Source organism: Aethalodelphis obliquidens, unplaced genomic scaffold (assembly GCF_003676395.1).
Source record: "Aethalodelphis obliquidens isolate GAN/ISIS:26980383/991018 unplaced genomic scaffold, ASM367639v1 scaffold5, whole genome shotgun sequence".
Classification (NCBI taxonomy): domain Eukaryota; kingdom Metazoa; phylum Chordata; class Mammalia; order Artiodactyla; family Delphinidae; genus Aethalodelphis; species Aethalodelphis obliquidens.
The window spans coordinates 77,772,174-77,792,658 of record NW_020837949.1 but is presented as its reverse complement, the minus strand read 5'-3'; the positions used below and the strand labels follow the sequence as shown (position 1 = coordinate 77,792,658).

The 20,485-nt window shown below is 37.5% G+C and overlaps 1 protein-coding gene across 4 annotated transcripts in view; it reads right to left on the bottom strand.

Annotated features, from left to right (window-relative positions):
• Positions 1-20,485, bottom strand: part of SEMA3D (semaphorin 3D) — a 209,297-nt gene that overhangs the window by 104,403 nt on the left and 84,409 nt on the right. For all 4 annotated transcript variants that reach the window (XM_027102734.1, XM_027102730.1, XM_027102731.1 and 1 more), the window contains one exon: positions 7,809-7,969. In XM_027102734.1, the coding sequence (XP_026958535.1) occupies positions 7,809-7,969 (161 nt within the window). The remainder of the gene's footprint in view (positions 1-7,808; positions 7,970-20,485) is intronic.

The window sequence follows — 20,485 nt, the reverse complement described above, 5'->3', positions numbered from 1 at the left end:
CGAGAGCCTGTGCAGCCCGCCACTGCCAGGGTCCCGGGATCCAGGGACAACTTCCCCGGGAGAACACACGGCACGCCTCAAGCTGGTGCAACGTCACAACAGCCTCTGCCACCGCAGGCTCACCCCGCACTCCGTGCCCCTCCCTCCCCCCGGCCTGAGTGAGCCAGAGCCCCCGAATCAGCAGCTCCTTTAACCCCGTTTGAGCAAAGAACAGACGCCCTCAGGCGACCTACACACAGAGGCAGGGTCAAATACAAAGCTGAACGCAGGGAGCTGTGCGAACAAAGAAGAGAAAGGAAAATTTCTCCCAGCAGCCTCAGAAGCTGCAGATTAAAGCTCCACAATCAATTTGACGTACCTGCATCTGTGGAATACATGAATAGACAACGAATCATCCCAAATTGAGGAGGTGGACTTTGAGAGCAAGATTTATTATTTTTTCCCCTTTTCCTTTTTGTGAGTGTGTATGTGTATGCTTCTGTGTGAGATTTTGTCTGTATACCTTTGCTTTTACCATTTGTCCTAGGGTTCTGTCTGTCCGTTCTTTGGTTTTTTTTACTTTTTAAAATTTTTTTCTTAATAATTATTTATTTTTTATTTTAATAACTTTATTTTACTTTATTTTATCCTCTTTCTTTCTTTCTTTTCACATTATCTCCCTTTTATTCTGAGTCATGTGGTTGAAAGGCTCTTGGTGCTCCATCCAGGAGTCAGTGCTGTGCCTCTGAGGTGGGAGAGCCAACTTCAGGACACTGGTCCACAAGAGACTTCCCAGCTCCACGTAATACCAAAGGGCAAAAATCTCCCAGAGATCTCCATCTCAACACCAAGACCCAGCTTCACTCAACGATCAGCAAGCTACAGTGCTGGACACCCTATGCCAAACAACTAGCAAGACAGGAACACAACCCCACCCATTAGCACAGAGGCTGCCTAAAATCATAATAAGGCCACAGACACCACAAAACACACCACCAGACATTGACCTGCCCACGAGAAAGACAAGATCCAGCCTCATCCACCAGAACATAGGCACTAGTCCCCTCCACCAGGAAACCTACAAAACCCGCTGAACCAACCTTAGCCACTGAGGACAGATACCAAAAACAACGGGAACTACGAACATGCAGCCTGCGAAAAGGAGACCTCAAACACAGTAAGTTAAGCAAAATGAGAAGACAGATAAACACAGAGCAGATGAAGGAGCAAGGTGAAAACCCACCAGACCTAACAAATGAAGAGGAAATAGGCAGTCTACCTGAAAAAGAATTCAGAATAATGATAGTAAAGATGATCCAAAATCTTGGAAATAGAATAGAGAAAATATAAGAAACGTTTAACAAGGACCTAGAAGAACTAAAGAGCAAACAAACAATGATGAACAACACAATAAATGAAATGAAAAATTCTCTAGAAGGAAACAATAGCAGAATAACTGAGGCAGAAGAACGGATAAGTGACCTGGAAGATAAAATAGTGTAAATAAGTACTGCAGAGCAGAATAAAGAAAAAAGAATGAAAAGAACTGAGGACAGTCTCAGAGACCTCTGGGACAACATTAAACGCACCAACATTCAAATTATAGGGGTCCCAGAAGAAGAAGAGAAAAAGAAAGGGACTGAGAAAATATTTGAAGAGATTATAGTTGAAAACTTCCCTAATATGGGAAAGGAAATAGTTAATCAAATCCAGGAAGCACAGAGAGTCCCATACAGGACACATCCAAGGACAAACATGCCAAGACACATATTAATCAAACTGTCAAAAATTAAATACAAAGAAAACATATTAAAAGCAGCAAGGGAAAAACAACAAATAACACACAAGGGAATCCCCATAAGGTTAACAGCTGATCTTCCAGCAGAAACTCTGCAAACCAGAAGGGAGTGGCTGGACATATTTAAAGTGATGAAGCAGAAAAACCTACAACCAAGATTACTCTACCCAGCAAGATCTCATTCATCTGATGGAAAAATTAAAACCTTTACAGACAAGCAAAAGCTAAGAGAATTCAGCACCACCAAACCAGCTTTACAACAAATGCTAAAGGAACTTCTCTCAGCAGGAAACACAAGAGAAGGAAAAGATCTACAATAACAAACCCAAAACAATTAAGAAAATGGGAATAGGAACATATATACTGATACTTACCTTAAATGTAAATGTATTAAATGCTCCAACCAAAACACACAGACTGGCTGAATGGATACAAAAACAAGACCCATATATATGCTGTCTAAACGAGACGCACTTCAGACCTACGGATACATGCAGACTGAAAGTGAGGGGATGGAAAAAGATACTCCATGCAAATGGAAATCAAAAGAAAACTGGAGTAGCAATTCTCATATCAGACAAAATAGACTTTAAAATAAAGAATATAAGAGACAAAGAAGGACACTACATAATGATCAAGCGATCGATCCAAGGAGAAAATATAACAATTGTAAATATTTATGCACCCAACATAGGAGCACCTCAATACATAAGGCAAATACTAACAGCCATAAAAAGGGGAAATCGACAGTAACACAATCATAGTAGGGGACTTTAACACCCCACTTTCACCAATGGACAGATCATCCAAAATGAAAATAAATAAGGAAACATAAGCTTTAAATGATACATTAAAGAAGATGTACTTAATTGATATTTACAGGACATTCCATCCAAAAACAGCAGAATACACTTTCTTCTCAAGTGCTCATGGAACATTCTCCAGGGTAGATCATACCTTGGGTCACAAATCAAACCTTGGTAAATTTAAGAAAATTGAAATCATATCAAGTATCTTTTCTGACCACAACGCTATGAGAGTAGATATCGATTACAGGATAAAATCTGTAAAAAATACAAACACAGGGAGGCTAAACAATATACTACTTAATAACCAAGAGATCACTGAAGAAATCAAAGAGGAAATCAAAAAATACTTAGAAACAAATGACAATGAAAATACGACAACCCACAACCTATGGGATGCAGCAAAAGCAGTTTTAAGAGGGACGTTTATAGCAATACAATCCTACCTTAAGAAACAAGAAACATCTCAAACAACGTAATCTTACACCTAAAGCAATTAGAGAAAGAAGAACAAAAATCCCCAAAGTTAGCAGAAGGAAAGAAATCATAAAGATCAGATCAGAAATAAATGAAAAAGAAATAAAGGAAACAGTAGCAAAGATCAATAAATCTAAAAGCTGGTTCTTTGAGAAGATAAACAAAATTGATAAACCATTAGCCAGACTCATCAAGAAAAAAAGGGAGAAGACTCAAATCAATAGAGTTAGAAATGAAAAAGAAGTAACAACTGACACTGCAGAAATACAAAGGATCATGAGAGATTACTACAAGCAACTCTATGCCAATAAAATGGACAACCTGGAAGAAATGGACAAATTCTTAGAAATGCACAACCTGCCAAGACTGAATCAGGAAGAAATAGAAAATATTAACAGACCAATCACAAGCACTGAAATTGAAACTGTGATTAAAAATCTTCCAACAAACAATAGCCCAGGACGAGATGGCTTCACAGGCGAATTCTATCAAACATTTAAAGAAGAGATAACACCTACCCTTCTCAAGCTCTTCCAAAATATAGCAGAGGGAGGAACACTCCCAAACTCATTCTACAAAGCCACCATCACCCTGATACCAAAACCAGACAAAGATGTCACAAAGAAAGAAAACTACAGGCCAATGTCACTGATGAACATAAATTCAAAAATCCTCAACAAAATACTAGCAAACAGAATCCAACAGCACATTAAAGGATCATACACCATGATCAAGTGGGGTTTATCCCAGGAATGCAAGGATTCTTCAGTATACGCAAATCAATCAATGTGATACACCATATTAACAAATTGAAGGAGAAAAACCATATACGATCATCTCAATTGATGCAGAGAGGGCTTTCGACAAAATTCAACACCCATTTATGATAAAAACCCTCCAGAAAGTAAGCATAGAAGGAACTTTCCTCAACATGATAAAGGCCATATATGACAAACCCACAGCCAACATCATTCTCAATGGTGAAAAACTGAAACCCTTTCCACTAAGGTCAAGAACAAGGCAAAGTTGCCCACTCTCACCACTATTATTCAACATTGCTTTGGAAATTTTAGCCACAGCAATCAGAGAAGAAACAGAAATAAAAGGAATCCAAATCGGAAAAGAAGTAAACCTGTCACTGTTTGCAGATGACATGATACTGTACATAGAGAATCCTAAAGATGCTACCAGAAAACTACTAGAGCTAATCAATGAATTTGGTAAAGTAGCAGGATACAAAATTAATGCACAGAAATCTCTGGCGTTCCTATACACTAATGATGAAAAATCTGAAAGTGTAATTAAGAAAACACTCCCACTTACAATTGCAACAAAAAGAATAAAATATCTAGGAATAAACCTAATGAAGGAGACAAAACACCTGTATGCAGAAAATTATAAGACACTGATGAAAGAAATTAAAAATGATACAAATAGATGGAGAGGTATACCATGTTCTTGGATTGGAAGAATCAATATTGGGAAAATGACTCTACTACCCAAAGCAATCTACAGATTCAATGCAATCCCTGTCAAACTACCAATGGCATTTTTCACAGAAGTAGAACAAAAAATTTCACAATTTGTGTGGAAACACAGAAGACCCCGAATAGCCAAAGCAATCTTGAGAATGAAAAATGGAGCTGGAGGAATCAGGCTTCCTGACTTCAGACTATACTACAAAGCTACAGTAATCAAGACAGTATGGTACTGGCACAAAAACAGAAATATAGATCAATGGAACAGGATAGAAAGCCCAGAGATAAACCCACACACATATGGTCACCTTATCTTTGATGAAGGAGGCAAGAATATTCAGTGGAGAAAAGACAGCCTCATCAATAAGTGGTGCTGGGAAAACTGGACAGCTACAGGTAAAAGATTGAAATTAGAACACTCCCTAACACCATACACAAAAATAAACTCAAAATGGATGAAAGACCTAAATGTAAGCCCAGACATTATCAAACTCTTAGAGGAAGACATAGGCAGAACATTCTATGACATAAATCACAGCAAGATCCTATTTGACCCATCTCCTAGAGAAAGGAAATAAAATCAAAAATAAACAAATGGGACCTAATGAAACTTCAAAGCTTTTGCATAGCAAAGGAAACCATAAACAAACCAAAAGACAACCCTCAGAATGGGAGAAAATATTTGCAAATGAAGCAACTGACAAAGGATTTATCTCCAAAATTTACAAGCAGCTCATGCAGCTCAATATCAAAAAAAAAAAAAAAACAACCCAATCCAAAAATAGGCAGAAGATCTAAATAGACTTTTCTCCAAAGAAGATATACAGATTGCCAACAAACACATGAAAGAATGCTCAACATCATTAATCATTAGAGAAATGTAAATCAAAACTACAATGAGATTACCATCTCACACCAGTCAGAATAGCCATCATCAAAAAATCTACAAACCATAAATGCTGGAGAGGGTGTGGAGAAAAGGGAACCCTCTTGCACTGCTGGTGGGAATGTAAATTGGTACAGCCACTATGGAGAACAGTATGGAGGTTCCTTAAAAAACTGAACAAATTACCATACGACCCAGCAATCCCAATACTGCGCATATACCTGAGAAAACCATAATTCAAAAAGAGTCATGTACCAAAATGTTCATTGCAGCTCTATTTACAATAGCCAGGACATGGAAGCAACCTAAGTGTCCATCGACAGATGAATGGATAAAGAAGATGTGGCACATATATACAATGGAATATTACTCAGCCATAAAAAGAAACAAAATTGAGTTATTTGTAGTGAGGTGGATGGACCTAGAGTGTGTCCTACAGAGTGAAGTAAGTCAGAAAGAGGAAAAACAAATACCGTATGCTAACACATATATATGGAATCTAAGAAAAAAAAGAAAAGTTTATGAAGAACCTAGGGGCAAGACGGGAATAAAGACACAGACCTAGTAGAGAATGGACTTGAGGATATGGGGAAGGGGAGGGGGAAGCTGTGACAAAGTGAGCGAGTGGCATGGACATAGATACACTACCAAACATAAAACAGATAGCTAGTGGGAAGCAGCCGCATAGCACAGGGAGATCAGCTGGGTGCTTTGTGACCACCTAGAGGGGTCCGATAGGGAGGGTGGGAGGGTGGGTGACACAAGAGGGAAGAGATATGGGAACATAGGTATAGGTATAACTGATTCACTTTGTTATAAAGCAGAAACTAACACACCATTGTAAAGCAATTATACTCCAATAAAGATGTTTAAAAAAAAAAAGAATGGAATGGAGCTAAAATGGCAGAATGAAAGGACAAGTTTTTCAAATTCTAGCACATAATCAGCTGTTTATTCCACCTTACTGTAAACAATATCTAGGCTGCAGAATAATTCCAAAACAAATAAGATAACCTTATGAGTTTGTGTGTTTGGAATAACACAAGTCAAGAACAACTACTGGAAATATTTTAGCCCTCATTCTTCTTCTAGAAACACAGATTACATGGAATGCATGTGTATACATTTGCATTCAAAGATTATTTCTTTATCATACCTGAGCATTCATAAAATATTATTCCTTTTCCTTTGGTGGACCTCAAAAATGTGTGGAAGTACTACTTAAAAATTAAGTGATTAGAAGAGCAAAAACGTTGTTTCTAATGCATGTGTTCATTAAGTGATAGTAACACATATGGTGACAAATATTTTGCCTATGTAGACTGAAGCCCTGAGTGCTGATATAATTTAAATAACTGGACAACTGATATTTATTTTACTAACTCAAAATTAGAGGGTTAAGTTAAAGTGGTCATTGTAGGTGAAAGCCGTATGAAGCTTCAAAGTCCAAGAATGACCTACACATAACTCTGAATGGGACTAAGTCTCTATAAACTCAGTGTTGGGAACTATTGACCTGAAAGCTTGAAATGGCTCCTTATATTTCTTTTGCAGTAGTATTTCTTCTGGCAAAGAAGAGAAAGAAAAACAATCAAAGATACCTCATAGATGCAGAATAGGTCATATATTATGTCTTCTCATCAGTCATTCAACTCTTCTAGCCTTGGTATCCATTTTTGTTTGCATAGATATTGATATTTACTAAATTACTGGCTAACAATAATTGATAAAACAGTGTGACAGTCTTTTCTTTGGGTATCACAGTGCTAGTTGAAAATGTAGGCTACAACAACAGTTGCTTTTTGGGTTTTGAATAACTAGAATATATTTCTTTTAAGTGCTAAGATTGTTCTTAACGAGCCCACAAGCGAGGCATTATTCATCTTCCCTACCTGAATGTGACTGAGCCATAGAAGAAACTTGCTCAGATATAAAAGGAGAGTGTGGAGAAACCAGTGTGGTGCTAAAATGCTACCAGAGCCACACTATCATTAAGTATGCTTATTCATTGAAAATTAATAAAAATTTAATTTTACAATAATTGCTATAGATATAAATGTTAATATTTCATGAATAACTCATTTTCCAGCTTTTAAATCCAAAACTTTGCATTTCTGTTACGTAAAGTAGTATCCATTTACTAACTTTTCATGCCTTTCATTCAGATTTTCAAAGGTTTTAGTATTATACTCACTCTTGTACTTAAATCCATAAAAATCCAAAAACATGTATCAGAGGCAATAAGTTCTTTTAACATGTTCTTTTTTGACATGTAAATGACCTACTGCATTTGACACTGAATCACTTAAAATAAAACAAAAGCGAAGGAAAAGGGCATAGATGAAAATAAATGCATTCAGTAAACTATATAGAAATAAACTGACCTTCTTAAAATTTTTGTTTATGTCAACCAGACTGAGCAGGAAGATGTGGTCCTTGGCTCCCAGCAGCAGCCTGCCCCTCTCCTCATCTAACAAAGTGGTTTGGAAATCCAGTCCTTCCGATGAGCCCAAAAAGGGAATACAGCTATTTGAAAGCAGCAAGTCTACGGGGAAGTAAAAGAAGGATAAAAAGAAAGAAAAAATTCTGAATAAGCAAAATCTTTATTTGCCTCCATACACACACTGTTCCACTTTGTAAATGCATATACACAGCATGAAAGCTCCAATTTAGATATATGAAAACAATATACAGTTTTTAGCACATACTCATTTAGCAAGAGATGGAACTTATATTTGTATTTTATTGACATGTTTATCTTATTATCAAAAATGAATATAAAACATGTTAACACAAAAGCAATAAATGCAAAATTTCTCACAATGCTGTTTTACCTTTTTTTTAAATACCTTTTTTAAAGTAAATCTATTTATCTATTTTTGGCTGCACTGGGTCTTCATTGCTGCACATGGGCTTTCTCTAGTTGCGGCAGGTAAGCGGGGGCTACTCTTCATTGCGGTGTCCAGGTAGTCGTGGTGCACGGGCTTAGTTGCTCCACGGAACGTGGGATCTTCCCGGACCAGGGTTCAAACCTGTGTCTCCTGCATTGGCAGGCGGAGTCTTAACCACTGCGCCACCAGGGAAGTCCCTGACTTCTTAAGTTATAAATTAAAGCATCTACCAACTACAGCAAGATTTGCAAACTGATCAAATTATCAATGTATGCAAAGTAAGCAGCAAACTAAGTGTGTGATAAATCTCAGGCATTTTTTCTCCCTTCTACTTTTGATAGTGTCCAGATTGACCCCATGTCTGGAAGATTACACGGTGCCTATTTCACATATACAGCAAGATGTAAACAGAGAAGCAATGGATTCTGAAGGAGATGTGATCCTGAACCAGTGATGGAATCAGAATTATAAAGCAAGAAGGGACCTTAAAAATCAATTAATGCAAATTCATGATTTTATAAATGGAGGTGTTTAATTCCATCAAGATGAAGCCACATGCCCTAAAGTCACAAAACTATGGTGGCAAAGGTGATAATATAACCTCAATCCCAGTCTCCGTTTATCTTTCGTTTGTTACCAGGCCTAATTCTTTGTTTCGGTTATAATTGTGATATGAACAGATTCCTATTTAAATTTAGGTCTGAGGCTTAGTGGTTAGGACTCCACGGTCCCACTGCTGAGGGCACAGGTTCAATCTCTGGTCAAGGAACTAAGATCCCGCAAGCCATGTGGCATGGCCAAAAAAAACAAAAACCAAAAATAAAACCAAACAAAATAAATAAATAAATTTAGGTCTGAGTTTACAGGAGCCCAAATCTTTTCAATATGTTTCACCCCAAGTACAAAACATACCCTCTCATTTTCTACAATCCTAGACTATTAAATACCAATAAGATAATAATATCACTCATCACTTTTATTAAAGTCCATTATGTTACTGGACTTTAAAACTAAATCATTATGTTCAAGCAATTCATTATCAATTAATGAGAAAAGTAAAAAGAGACGATGTCTTAGAAACAGGCATCAAGATGCTTCCGAAATGTGTAATGGCAGTTTTCAATCTCTGTAAAATGGATATTTGAGTCCCTTAAATTTAAAGCCTATATATTCCATCCATCAACTGTGGGCTTTATTACTATTTGATGTTTTTGAGAATTCCTGTCACTCTACTTTTCTAATTTACAATAATTAAATGTTACTTCTTTTAGTCACTGAGATAGATTTTTTGTCTTAGTTTTGACAAACTATAAGGTCATATGCTGAAGAAGACACGATACTACTTGAATTCTCAAGTGAGTGTGGCTTTACCAAACATAAATGTCTTATTAATATTTATGAATCATGCTTTGTGCACCCTGGATCGAAGTCTTAACTCTACACGAATTATTTTTCTACTAAAGTTAAATAAAACATTAAGCGTTTTTCAGACCAAAGACACAATGGGATAATATATTTTAGCATCTTCAAATGTAGTAATAAGCCTATTTTTGCAGGGCTGATATCCAGTAAATATTGCATATTGATTGCAAAGTAGAACAGAAGGGAAAAGAATGGAACCAAGAGAACAGACAAGACAGATACGATCTAAAGCCTTAAAAAGAGAAAACATTTCACACAAACCTTTATTCAATCAGGCAATTCTGTATCTTCCATGGGATTTCCCCTTGTTTAACTAAGAATGAAATGGGCAAAATGGAAGTATGTAAAGGGATTTCCAAGAGGATATCTTGACCCAACTAATAGAGGAAAGTAGGTTTTAGGTTATAAATCCATACTATTTCAAGTGTCCATAGATTATAATCAACTATTTTGAACTATGCATTGCAATGTTAATTACAAAATGAAACATGGCTAAGCCTAATAAGCAAGAGTGTGAGCTTTAGGCCCAGATCAGCTGCATCATATCCTAGTTTTGCAACTCTGGCTGTGTGATCGAGGACAACAAATTAAAACTCTCTGTGCCTTGGTTTTCTCATCTATAAAGTAATTCTCATGATGATTAAAGGAGGTAATTTATATAAAGTTCTTAGAACAATGCCTTGAAAATAGGAAAAGTTCAAAAAACATTAACTGTTACTTTGAATATTAAACTCCGGTTTGGGCCAAATAAGTTCTATTAAAGAGTATTATCTCATCTTCCATTAAATCTGACTTATGAAGATTAGAACAGCTCTATGTTTTTTAAAATAATATTTGAATAACATTAAAAAGCTACTCTGTCCACAAATATTTATAAGCTTCTAGTACGTGTTAAGTATTGAACATGCTGCTTAAGGTTGTGGAATGGCTGAGTCCTACCATCAAGGAGCTCACAGAGCCCTGTGCAAATAGATATGCAGACAGTACAACATATGCATAGACAATACAACATAAGCACAATAAATTATAATACAAGTGTATACAAAATGTTAACAAATCTTTCAAGTAATTAATTGTGCATCGCCTTACAAAAGGAGGTGATACTTGTGAACAGTCTTGAAGGACAGACAGAAGCTTTACAGGAAAAACATAAAGAAAAGTTTATTCCAAGCAGAAGAGTGCTAGAATGTACAAGGGTACACACCATCGTATATTATACTTACGTACTGCATGTTTAATGCTATCTCCTACTATGGGGTATGAGTTCCTTCAGGGCCAAGACCAGGCCTTACTTATCTTGGAAACCCCAGCACGTATCTCAGAGTCTGAGACAAATCAAGCACTTTAATACATTTGGGGAATTGCAGTAGTTCAGTATGCTGGAACAGAGAGAAGAGGCAGGGGCAGTGAGAAGTGAGGATGCCTCCAGGTAATGAGGGCGTAAGATGGCAGGCTGCGGAGGTCGGGTATTATGTAGGTAACTGAAAGCCACTAAAGTATTTTGTGCAGGAAACGTGACAGAGACCATAGCTGAATATTACAAAAATAAGTCTGGCTGCAGTGCTCAGGATGGATGAGAATCAGGAAAGATGGGGGCAGAGACGCTCCCCAGAAGTTTCTGAAACGTGGTGAGTCCCTGAATTATGGCAGTGCTAACGGGAAGAGGACAACATTTAAGAATCTTGCATCTCATTTTCCGTCTCTACGCAAACAGTGAGAAAAATAAAGTTGAGGTCATCATTTGCTTTATTTTCTTTTACCATAATTAATTCTATTGGTTTTAGTTTCAGACAAATTTGACAAGGAAAAACAGCTGCAAAAATAGTGACTAACCTGAAGCATTATCACTTCAAAATGATTTAACGTTGCCTTGTAACAATGTTAGCATCAGAATGATTAAAGCATGCTTCCCAGATGCTTTGTAGCCAAACTAAATAACAAGACTTAGGCATTACATATGAAAATTTCTCAGGCTGATGCACACATTTTGAAAAGACCTTGGGACAGGGATTGGAACAGGTTCCCTCTTCCCCAAACAGTTTATCTTTCTTGCATTTCTGCCAAACCAAGCAAAGTCATTTTTGTTTCCACGGGATCATCCAGCCTAGAAAAAAAAAGTTAAATCCCGAGTCTGAATCTTAACACCTAAAGCTGATACACTCCAAGGGTTTCAGGAACCAGATATGGATGCTAGCTGTGCAGGCTGCAAACTCATGCAAGTTAAAGACTAATAATTTGGCAATATATTTCAAAGCTTTACTTTTTCTTTTCTTAAACTGGCAAGTCTCAGGCACGTGATTTTTAAGATTGTCCACAGTTTATAATCCTTTTGAACAGAAACTCCGTCTTGTTTTTTTTCCCCCTTTGGTAGTGGGGTGAATGGCTTCACAAATGCCATTCAGATAGGGCCTGCTCTGTACTTACTTAGCCAGCCCCACCTTTCCTCAGACTTCTAGGTCCTAAATGCATTCTTTGTTCTATCTACCTAAACCTTTGACCGAAACTACCATAATCACTCCTTCTAGCCGTTCTTTTAGCAATTCATTGTCCTATCACCTTGTTCTCAGTTTGTAATCTCACTCAATCACCCAGGCCCTCAAATTCCCACTCTTGTTCTCAGTACATTCTTGAAAAATCTACAGCTGATTATTTCTGAAATAAATGCAGCGAAGTTATGATTCATCTCTTACTCCACTAGTTGAACTATGGAAATCATGCACATGATGGATTTTAATTGAATGTCGACACAGACCAGATGTTCATAATCCATGATCAATAAACCACGGCAGGGCTTCCCTGGTGGCGCAGTGGTTGAGAGTCCGCCTGCTGATGCAGGGGACGCGGGTTCGTGGCCCGGTCCGGGAAGATCCCACATGCCGCGGAGCAGCTGGGCCCGTGAGCCGTGGCCGCTGAGTCTGCGCGTCCGGAGCCTGTGCTCCGCAACGGGAGAGGCCACAAAAGCGAGAGGCCGGCGTACCGCAAAAAATAAATAAATAAATAAACAAACAAACCACGGCAGAGCAACGGGATGGTTCTGAGGTTCAAAACTCCTATAAACAGCATGGTATTTTCCTATATTTGTACGTATGTGTGCATTGCTGAAGAGTATGTCCAGAGTTCATCAACATCCCCTGATATCTTACCAGAAGTCACAGGTAAATTGTATGTCTCCCACATACAGTTAATAACATATTTAGAATAATTTCTCATTTCTAACACAACAAAGTAAGTCTCTACCCTCACAAAACTAGATTTTTGAAAGCAAACAACTGACTCATCTAAGATCGCCAGGTACTGTGCGCATGCTCCAACGACTGATAACGAGTTCCACTCTCATTGACCTCATAGCCTAGAGGAGAGAAAATGCTCATCCACAACAAAAATGAGAATACACATTTTTTTTTCCAGTGGCTGGAGACTTTATTTATCTAGTTATTTATTTATTTAGGCCACACCTTGTGGCTTGCGGGATGCAGGACCTTAGCTCCCCGACCAGGGATCAAACCCATGCCCTGGGGTTAATTCCGTGCATTGGGAGCACCGAGTCTTAACCACTGGACCATCAGGGAAGTCCCAAGAATATACTTGTGACAAAGGACAACAGTACTTAAAGTAGTAGACTGCTAAATATTTTTAATAGTAAAATAGAAAGGACTTCCTCTCTCTGTCTCCATTAGCAAAGGCCAAATAACACAATTCTCGCCAATACAGTGGGTTGAGAAACTAAATGGTCTCTGATCACCTTCCAACCCTGGAGTTCTAGGGCATTAGAACCTAACACTGAACTTTGTTAAAACGGACAACGTATCGAGTAACACACTGTCATTCATCTATTTACTCCAGGCCATTGCTCTGTTCTTTGGAGCAGGTAGTCTCTAACCTTTGGGAAGAACAGAAATACGGTATGCGGCAATTAGAGCTAAAGGGAGAACTTCTCAATAAACCTGTTTGACTCCTCTGTTACCAATTCAGTGAGGCCCAGAATGGTTAAGTGGGCTTCACGAAACCAGTTTTCTCTTCGTGGCAAAATACAGCAGCAATGAATCCCCTCACCTACAGCCACATGCCCCTCCACGTGAGGGCAAGGCTGAAGATCCCACCGTCCCTGCTCCTATTTGAAATAAATGCTTGTTCTGAAAAGAATTCTTTGTAACTCCCTTTTAGTGTCCCTTCATATAATTGTTCATTCAGCCTGAAGAAACATTTGACCTGATGCTCTACAGTCTTGCTCGCTACCCCAGAGAGGAAAGGAGTGGTCAGTCACATTGAATCTAATAAATTTAGGATTAAGCAGCATAGACTTCCTCAATGTTTCACTGTTAAATGAATAAAATCCCAAACCCTTGAATTCCTGCGTTTATTGCCAGAAATTCTAAACTGGGTGGAGTTGACAATCTCTCTCACGAGAAGACTACAGAGCTAAAAAATGGCTTCCCACATCCTTTAAAGAACACTTCACAGGAAGATCTTTTTTTAAAGAAGAAAATCAAAGTTATTAAAGGCAGAATTTCATGGGGTAAAAATAACATCAGCTTTGAGAAAAGTCAATTTCCAGTAGAATTTCTCAGCAGAGAAAGCTTACAGCCAACAATGAATCCAGATCAAAACCCTGTCACCTTGGGGATTCCCTGGTGGGCCAGTGGTTAGGACTCAGCACTTGCCAAAAAAAAACAAAGCAAAACAAACAAAAAACAACCCCCCCCCCAAAAAAAATACCTGTCACCTTTCCCTACCATCTCAGAATATTCAGCACAAAAGCACAAATTCTTGCCCCACCTACCCCCTCTTTTTCCTCAAGGAAATAGCCATTATATCAGTAGGGCTGTTCTGAGGGTTCTTGAATACAGTCACATCTCCAGTGTGTTCTCTGCAAAACTGTCTAAATAAAGAAGGAAAGGAGTTTTTTTTCCTGCCTTCCCCATAAATTCAGTTTCTCCCCCTTGATCTCTGAATTCCCTGGGCTTCCATGCCAACCGTTAGGCTCCCAAGATTCTTTCTATGGAACTCCTTCGTCCCATAGTTCCCATAAATGTTTTGGCTACCAAAACACCCTTACCATCCCCCAACCCGCAAAGCCTGTTCTCAGTTTGGGTCCGGAATTGAGTAAAGGGAGCAAACTGCTCATCCCAAAATGAAAATTAGTCACTAATGCTGTGGCTCACTGAGTCCCTTTGGCTCTCTGTGAACCTGTATTTGTCTCTCCCGCTTTTGGTCTGAGGCAAGGGAAGAATTCTTTCTTGGATTTAACGTTTCGAAAGTGAACTCATCTTAAATTGGCCCTACCTGACTTTCAATTGGTTTTCTGAGGTTTGAGATCATATGAAAAGACCTTGGTCACCAAGTTGGCTCACTTCCACCTATCAAACATACCCCTTATTCTCTATTTAAGTATCTTTAGTCTCCATAGCTAACTGCTCAAACAATATCAAATATATAAAGAATGTTATTCAAAGCTAAACTCCCGACAAAAGACTAAATTATAGGCGTATTATCGTTATATTTTCCTAGGTGAAAAGTCTAACCCTAACCTTGCAAATACAAGTTCAAATCAGAAAGAAAAAACAATGAAACTCTTTATTTGCTCATCTGCAATGGAATGTTGGAAATCATTCTGTTCATTAGGTCTTAGACAGAACATTATCTATATCAATAATAAATCAGATGATGCCACATAGGGAAACATAAATTAGGAACAAATAAAGCCTATTACTCATCAAGCTACATTCTTGCCAGGACAGGATGTGAAATAGGAGTGTAGTAATTTTACACCATCGCATTTTCATCTACATCCATGCATTTAAATCACAGGTTTCTTCTTCTTTGGCTAGCTTTCAACAGTAGACGCTTTATACAATCCATCACATGTGAGATTCATAATTTACGATTATGGGTGCCTTTTAAATTCTTACTTTGAGTAAGAATGAATTGTTTTAAATTCTCAAAAGCTTGGCCATGATAAATTTTCCTACTGAGCTATAAAATGGCTAACATTATAAATAACTGATACATTTCCAGAAGAACAATTCAATAACAGAATAAACTGCCTCAGAGGGTAATTCAATAACAGAATAAACTGCCTCAGAGGGTAATTCTGGGAAAGACAGATTCTATTTTGACAATTATTTTCTTAATTCCCTTCAAAGTATTGAGAATTTCTCCTTTTTCAAATTTCAAGGTATATTTAAAATCAAAACACCATGTCACAAGTGAATAGGAGTTTGTTTTCAATCTAGTATGTGTATTTAATTTTTTAAAAACTTAGGAAAGCCATACCTTAATACACCATCTTTTACTGATTCTAAATAGCAAGACAAATATGACAAGACCAAATAATTCCTCAAGATAAGATCACCACAAGTTAATGTACAGAGCAAAGAGTTGTGAGAATAACTTTAAAAAACAATATTTTATAACAATATTACTTTTTAAATTAATTATATTAATCGAAGTTAAGTATATACATACCAAAAGGTAAAGTTAAAAGGCATATATAAGCCTATCTGTCTCTTCTCCCATCCTCTGTCCACCTCTAATCTAGACCCCATATTAACACATTTAGTAGTTTATTTTCTATTATTTTCATATATAGAAATAATATGTATGTACTACTACCTTTTAAAACATCATTTTCAGACATTTCCACTGAATTCCTGTTTATAGAAGTTGAGAGTTCTAGCTTTCTTATGCCAACTCTTTCCCTCCAACCAAGCTCCTAACACTACAGTATGTCCATTCTTATAAAAGCTATATTTAATCATTCCATTACTATCACAAGGTAAATATTCTTCCCTACTTTGAAAAGTAATGTTCTCTAAATAAAGACTATTACAAGTGACAAAGAAGGACACTGCATCATGATCAAGGAATCAATCCAAGAAGAAGATATAACCATTGTAAATATTTATGCACCCAACATAGGAACACCTCAATACATAAGGCAAATACTAACAGCCATAAAAGGGGAAATCGACAGTAACACAATCATAGTAGGGGACTTTAACACCACACTTTTACCAATGGACAGTTCACCCAAAATGAAAATAAATAAGGAAACAAGCTTTAAATGATACATTAAACAAGATGGAGTTAATTGATACTTATAGGACATTCCATCCAAAAACAGCAGAATACACTTTCTTCTCAAGTGCTCATGGAACATTCTCCAGGGTAGATCATACCTTGGGTCACAAATCAAACCTTGGTAAATTTAAGAAAATTGAAATTGTATCAAGTATCTTTTCCGACCACAACACTATGAGACTAGACATCGATTACAGGAAAAAAATCTGTAAAAAATACAAACACAGGGAGGCTAAACAATAAGCTACTTAATAACGAAGAGATCACTGAAGAAATCAAAGAGGAAACCAAAAAATACCTAGAAACAAATGGCAATGAAAACACGACAACCCAAAACCTATGGGATGCAGCAAAAGCAATTCTAAGAGGAAAGCTTATAGCAATACAAACCTACTTTAAGAAACAAGAAACATCTCAAATAAACAACCTAACCTTACACCTAAAGCAATTAGAGAAAGAAGAACAAAAAAACCCAAAGTTAGCAGAAGGAAAGAAATCATAAAGATCAGATCAGAAATAAATGAAAAAGAAATAAAGGAAATGATAGCAAAGATCAATAAATCTAAAAGCTGGTTCTTTGAGAAGATAAACAAAATTGATAAACCATTAGCCAGACTCATCAAAAAAAAAAGGGAAGAAGACCCAAATCAATAGAATTAGAAATGAAAAAGGACAAGTAACAACTGACACTGCAGAAATACAAAAGATCATGAGAGATTACTACAAGCAACTCTATGCCAATAAAATGGACAATCTGGAAGAAATGGACAAATTCTTAGAAAAGCACAACCTTTGGAGACTGAACCAGGAAGAAATAGAAAATATAAACAGACCAATCACAAGCACTGAAATTAAGACTGTGATTAAAAATCTTGCAACACACAAAAGCCCAGGATCAGATGGCTTCACAGGCAATTCTATCAAACATTTACAGAAGAGCTAACACCTATCCTTCTCAAACTCTTCCAAAATATAGCAGAGGGAGGAACACTCCCATACTCATTCTACAAAAGCACCATCACCCTGATACCAAAACTAGACAAAGATGTCACGAAGAAAGAAAACTACAGGCCAATATCACTGATGAATATAGATGCAAAAATCCTCAACAAAATACTAGCAAACAGAATCCAACAGCATATTAAAAGTATTATACACCATGATCAAGTGGGGTTTATCCCAGGAATGCAAGGATTCTTCAATATACGCAAATCAATCAATGTGATACACCATATTAACAAACTGAAGGATAAAAACCATATGATCATCTCAAAAGATGCAAAAAAAAACTTTTGACAAAATTCAACACCCATTTATGATAAAAACCCTCAGGAAAGTAGGCATAGAGGGAACTTACCTCAACATAATAAAGGTCATATATGACAAACCCACAGCCAACACCATTCTCAATAGTGAAAAACTGAAACCATTTCCACTAAGATCAGGAACAAGACAAGGTTGCTCACTCTCACCACTATTATTCAACATTGTTTTGGAAGTTTTAGCCACAGCAATCAGAGAAGAAAAGGAAATAAAAGGAATTCAAACCGAAAAAGAAGAAGTAAAACTGTCACTGTTTGCAGATGACATGACACTATACATAGAGAATCCTAAAGATGCTACCAGAGAACTACTAGAGCTAATCCATGAATTTGGTAAATAGCAGGATACAAAATTAATGCACAGAAATCTCTGGCATTCCTATACACTAATGATGAAAAATCTGAAAAAGAAATTAAGGAAACACTCTCATTTACAATTGCAACACAAAGAACAATATACCTAGGAATAAACCTACCTAAGAAGACCAAAGACCTGTATGCAGAAAACTATAAGACACTGATGAAAGAAATTAAAGATGATACAAATAGATGGAGAGGTATACCATGTCCTTGGAGTGGAAGAATCAACATTATGAAAATGACTACTACCCGAAGCAATCTACAGATTCAATGCAATCCCTATCAAACTACCAATGGCATTTTTCACAGAAGTAGAACAAAAAATTTCACAATTTGTGTGGAAACACAGAAGACCCCGAATAGCCAAAGCAATCTTGAGAACGAAAAACGGAGCTGGAGGAACCAGGCTCCCTGACTTCAGGCTATACTACATAGCTACAGTAATCAAGACAGTATGGTACTGGCACAAAAACAGAAATATAGATCAATGGAACAGGATAGAAACCCCAGAGATAAACCTAGGCACATATGGTCACCTTATCTTTGCTAAAGGAGGCAGGAATATACAATGGAGAAAAGACAGCCTCTTCAATAAGTGGTGCTGGGAAAACTGGACAGCTACATGCGAAAGAATGAAATTAGAACACTCCCTAACACCATACACAAAAATGGATCAAAATGGATTAAAGACCTAAATGTAAGGCTAGACACTATCGAACTCTTAGAGGAAAATATAGGCAGAACACTCTATGGCACAAATCACAGCAAGATCCTTTTGACCCACCTCCTAGAGAAATGGAAATAAAACCAAAAATAAACAAATGGGACCTAATGAAACTCAAAAGCTTTTACACAGCAAAGGAAACCATACACAAGACGAAAAGACAACCCTCAGAATGGGAGAAAATATTTGCAAATGAAGCAACTGACAAAGGATTAGTCTTCAAAATTTACAAGCAGCTCATGCAGCTCAATATCAAAAAAACAAACAACCCAATCCAAAAATGGGCAGAAGACCTAAACAGACATTTCTCCAAAGAAGATATACAGATTACCAACAAACACATGAAAGAATGCTCAACATCATTAATCATTAGAGAAATGCAAATCAAAACTACAATGAGATATCATCTCATACCAGTCAGAATAGCCATCATCAAAAAATCTACATACAGTAAATGCTGGAGAGGGTGTAGAGAAAAGGGAACCCTCTTGCACTGCTGGTGGGAATGTAAATTGATACAGCCACTATGGAGAACAGTATGGAGGTTCCTTAAAAAACTACAAATAGAACTACCATATGACCCAGCAATCCCACTACTGGGCATATACCCAGAGAAAACCATAAGTCAAAAAGAGACATGTACCACAATGTTCATTGCAGCTCTATTTACCATAGCCAGGTAAATGTCCATCGACAGATGAATGGATAAAGAAGATGTGGCATATATATACAATGGAATATTACTCAGCCATAAAAAGAAACGAAATTGAGTTATTTCTAGTGAGGTGGATGGACCTAGAGTCTGTCATATGAAATGAAAAAAAAACAAAAAACAAATACCATATGCTAACACATATATATGGAATCAAAAAAATAAAATGGGGCTTCCCTGGTGGCGCAGTGGTTGAGAATCTGCCTGCTAATGCAGGGGACACAGGTTCGAGCCCTCGTCTGGGAGGATCCCACATGCCGTGGAGCAACTAGACCCGTGAGCCACAACTACTGAGCCTGCGCGTCTGGAGCCTGTGCTCCGCAACAAGAGAGGCCACGATAGTGAGAGGACTGCGCACTGTGATGAAGAGTGGCCCCCGCTTGCCACAACTAGAGAAAGCCGTCGCACAGAAACGAAGACCCAACACAGCAAAAATAAATAAATAAAATTTTTAAAAAATAATGGTCATGAAGAACCTAGGGGCAAGGCGGGAATAAAGACACAGACCTACTAGAGAATGGACTTGAGGACACGGGGGGGGGGGGGGGGG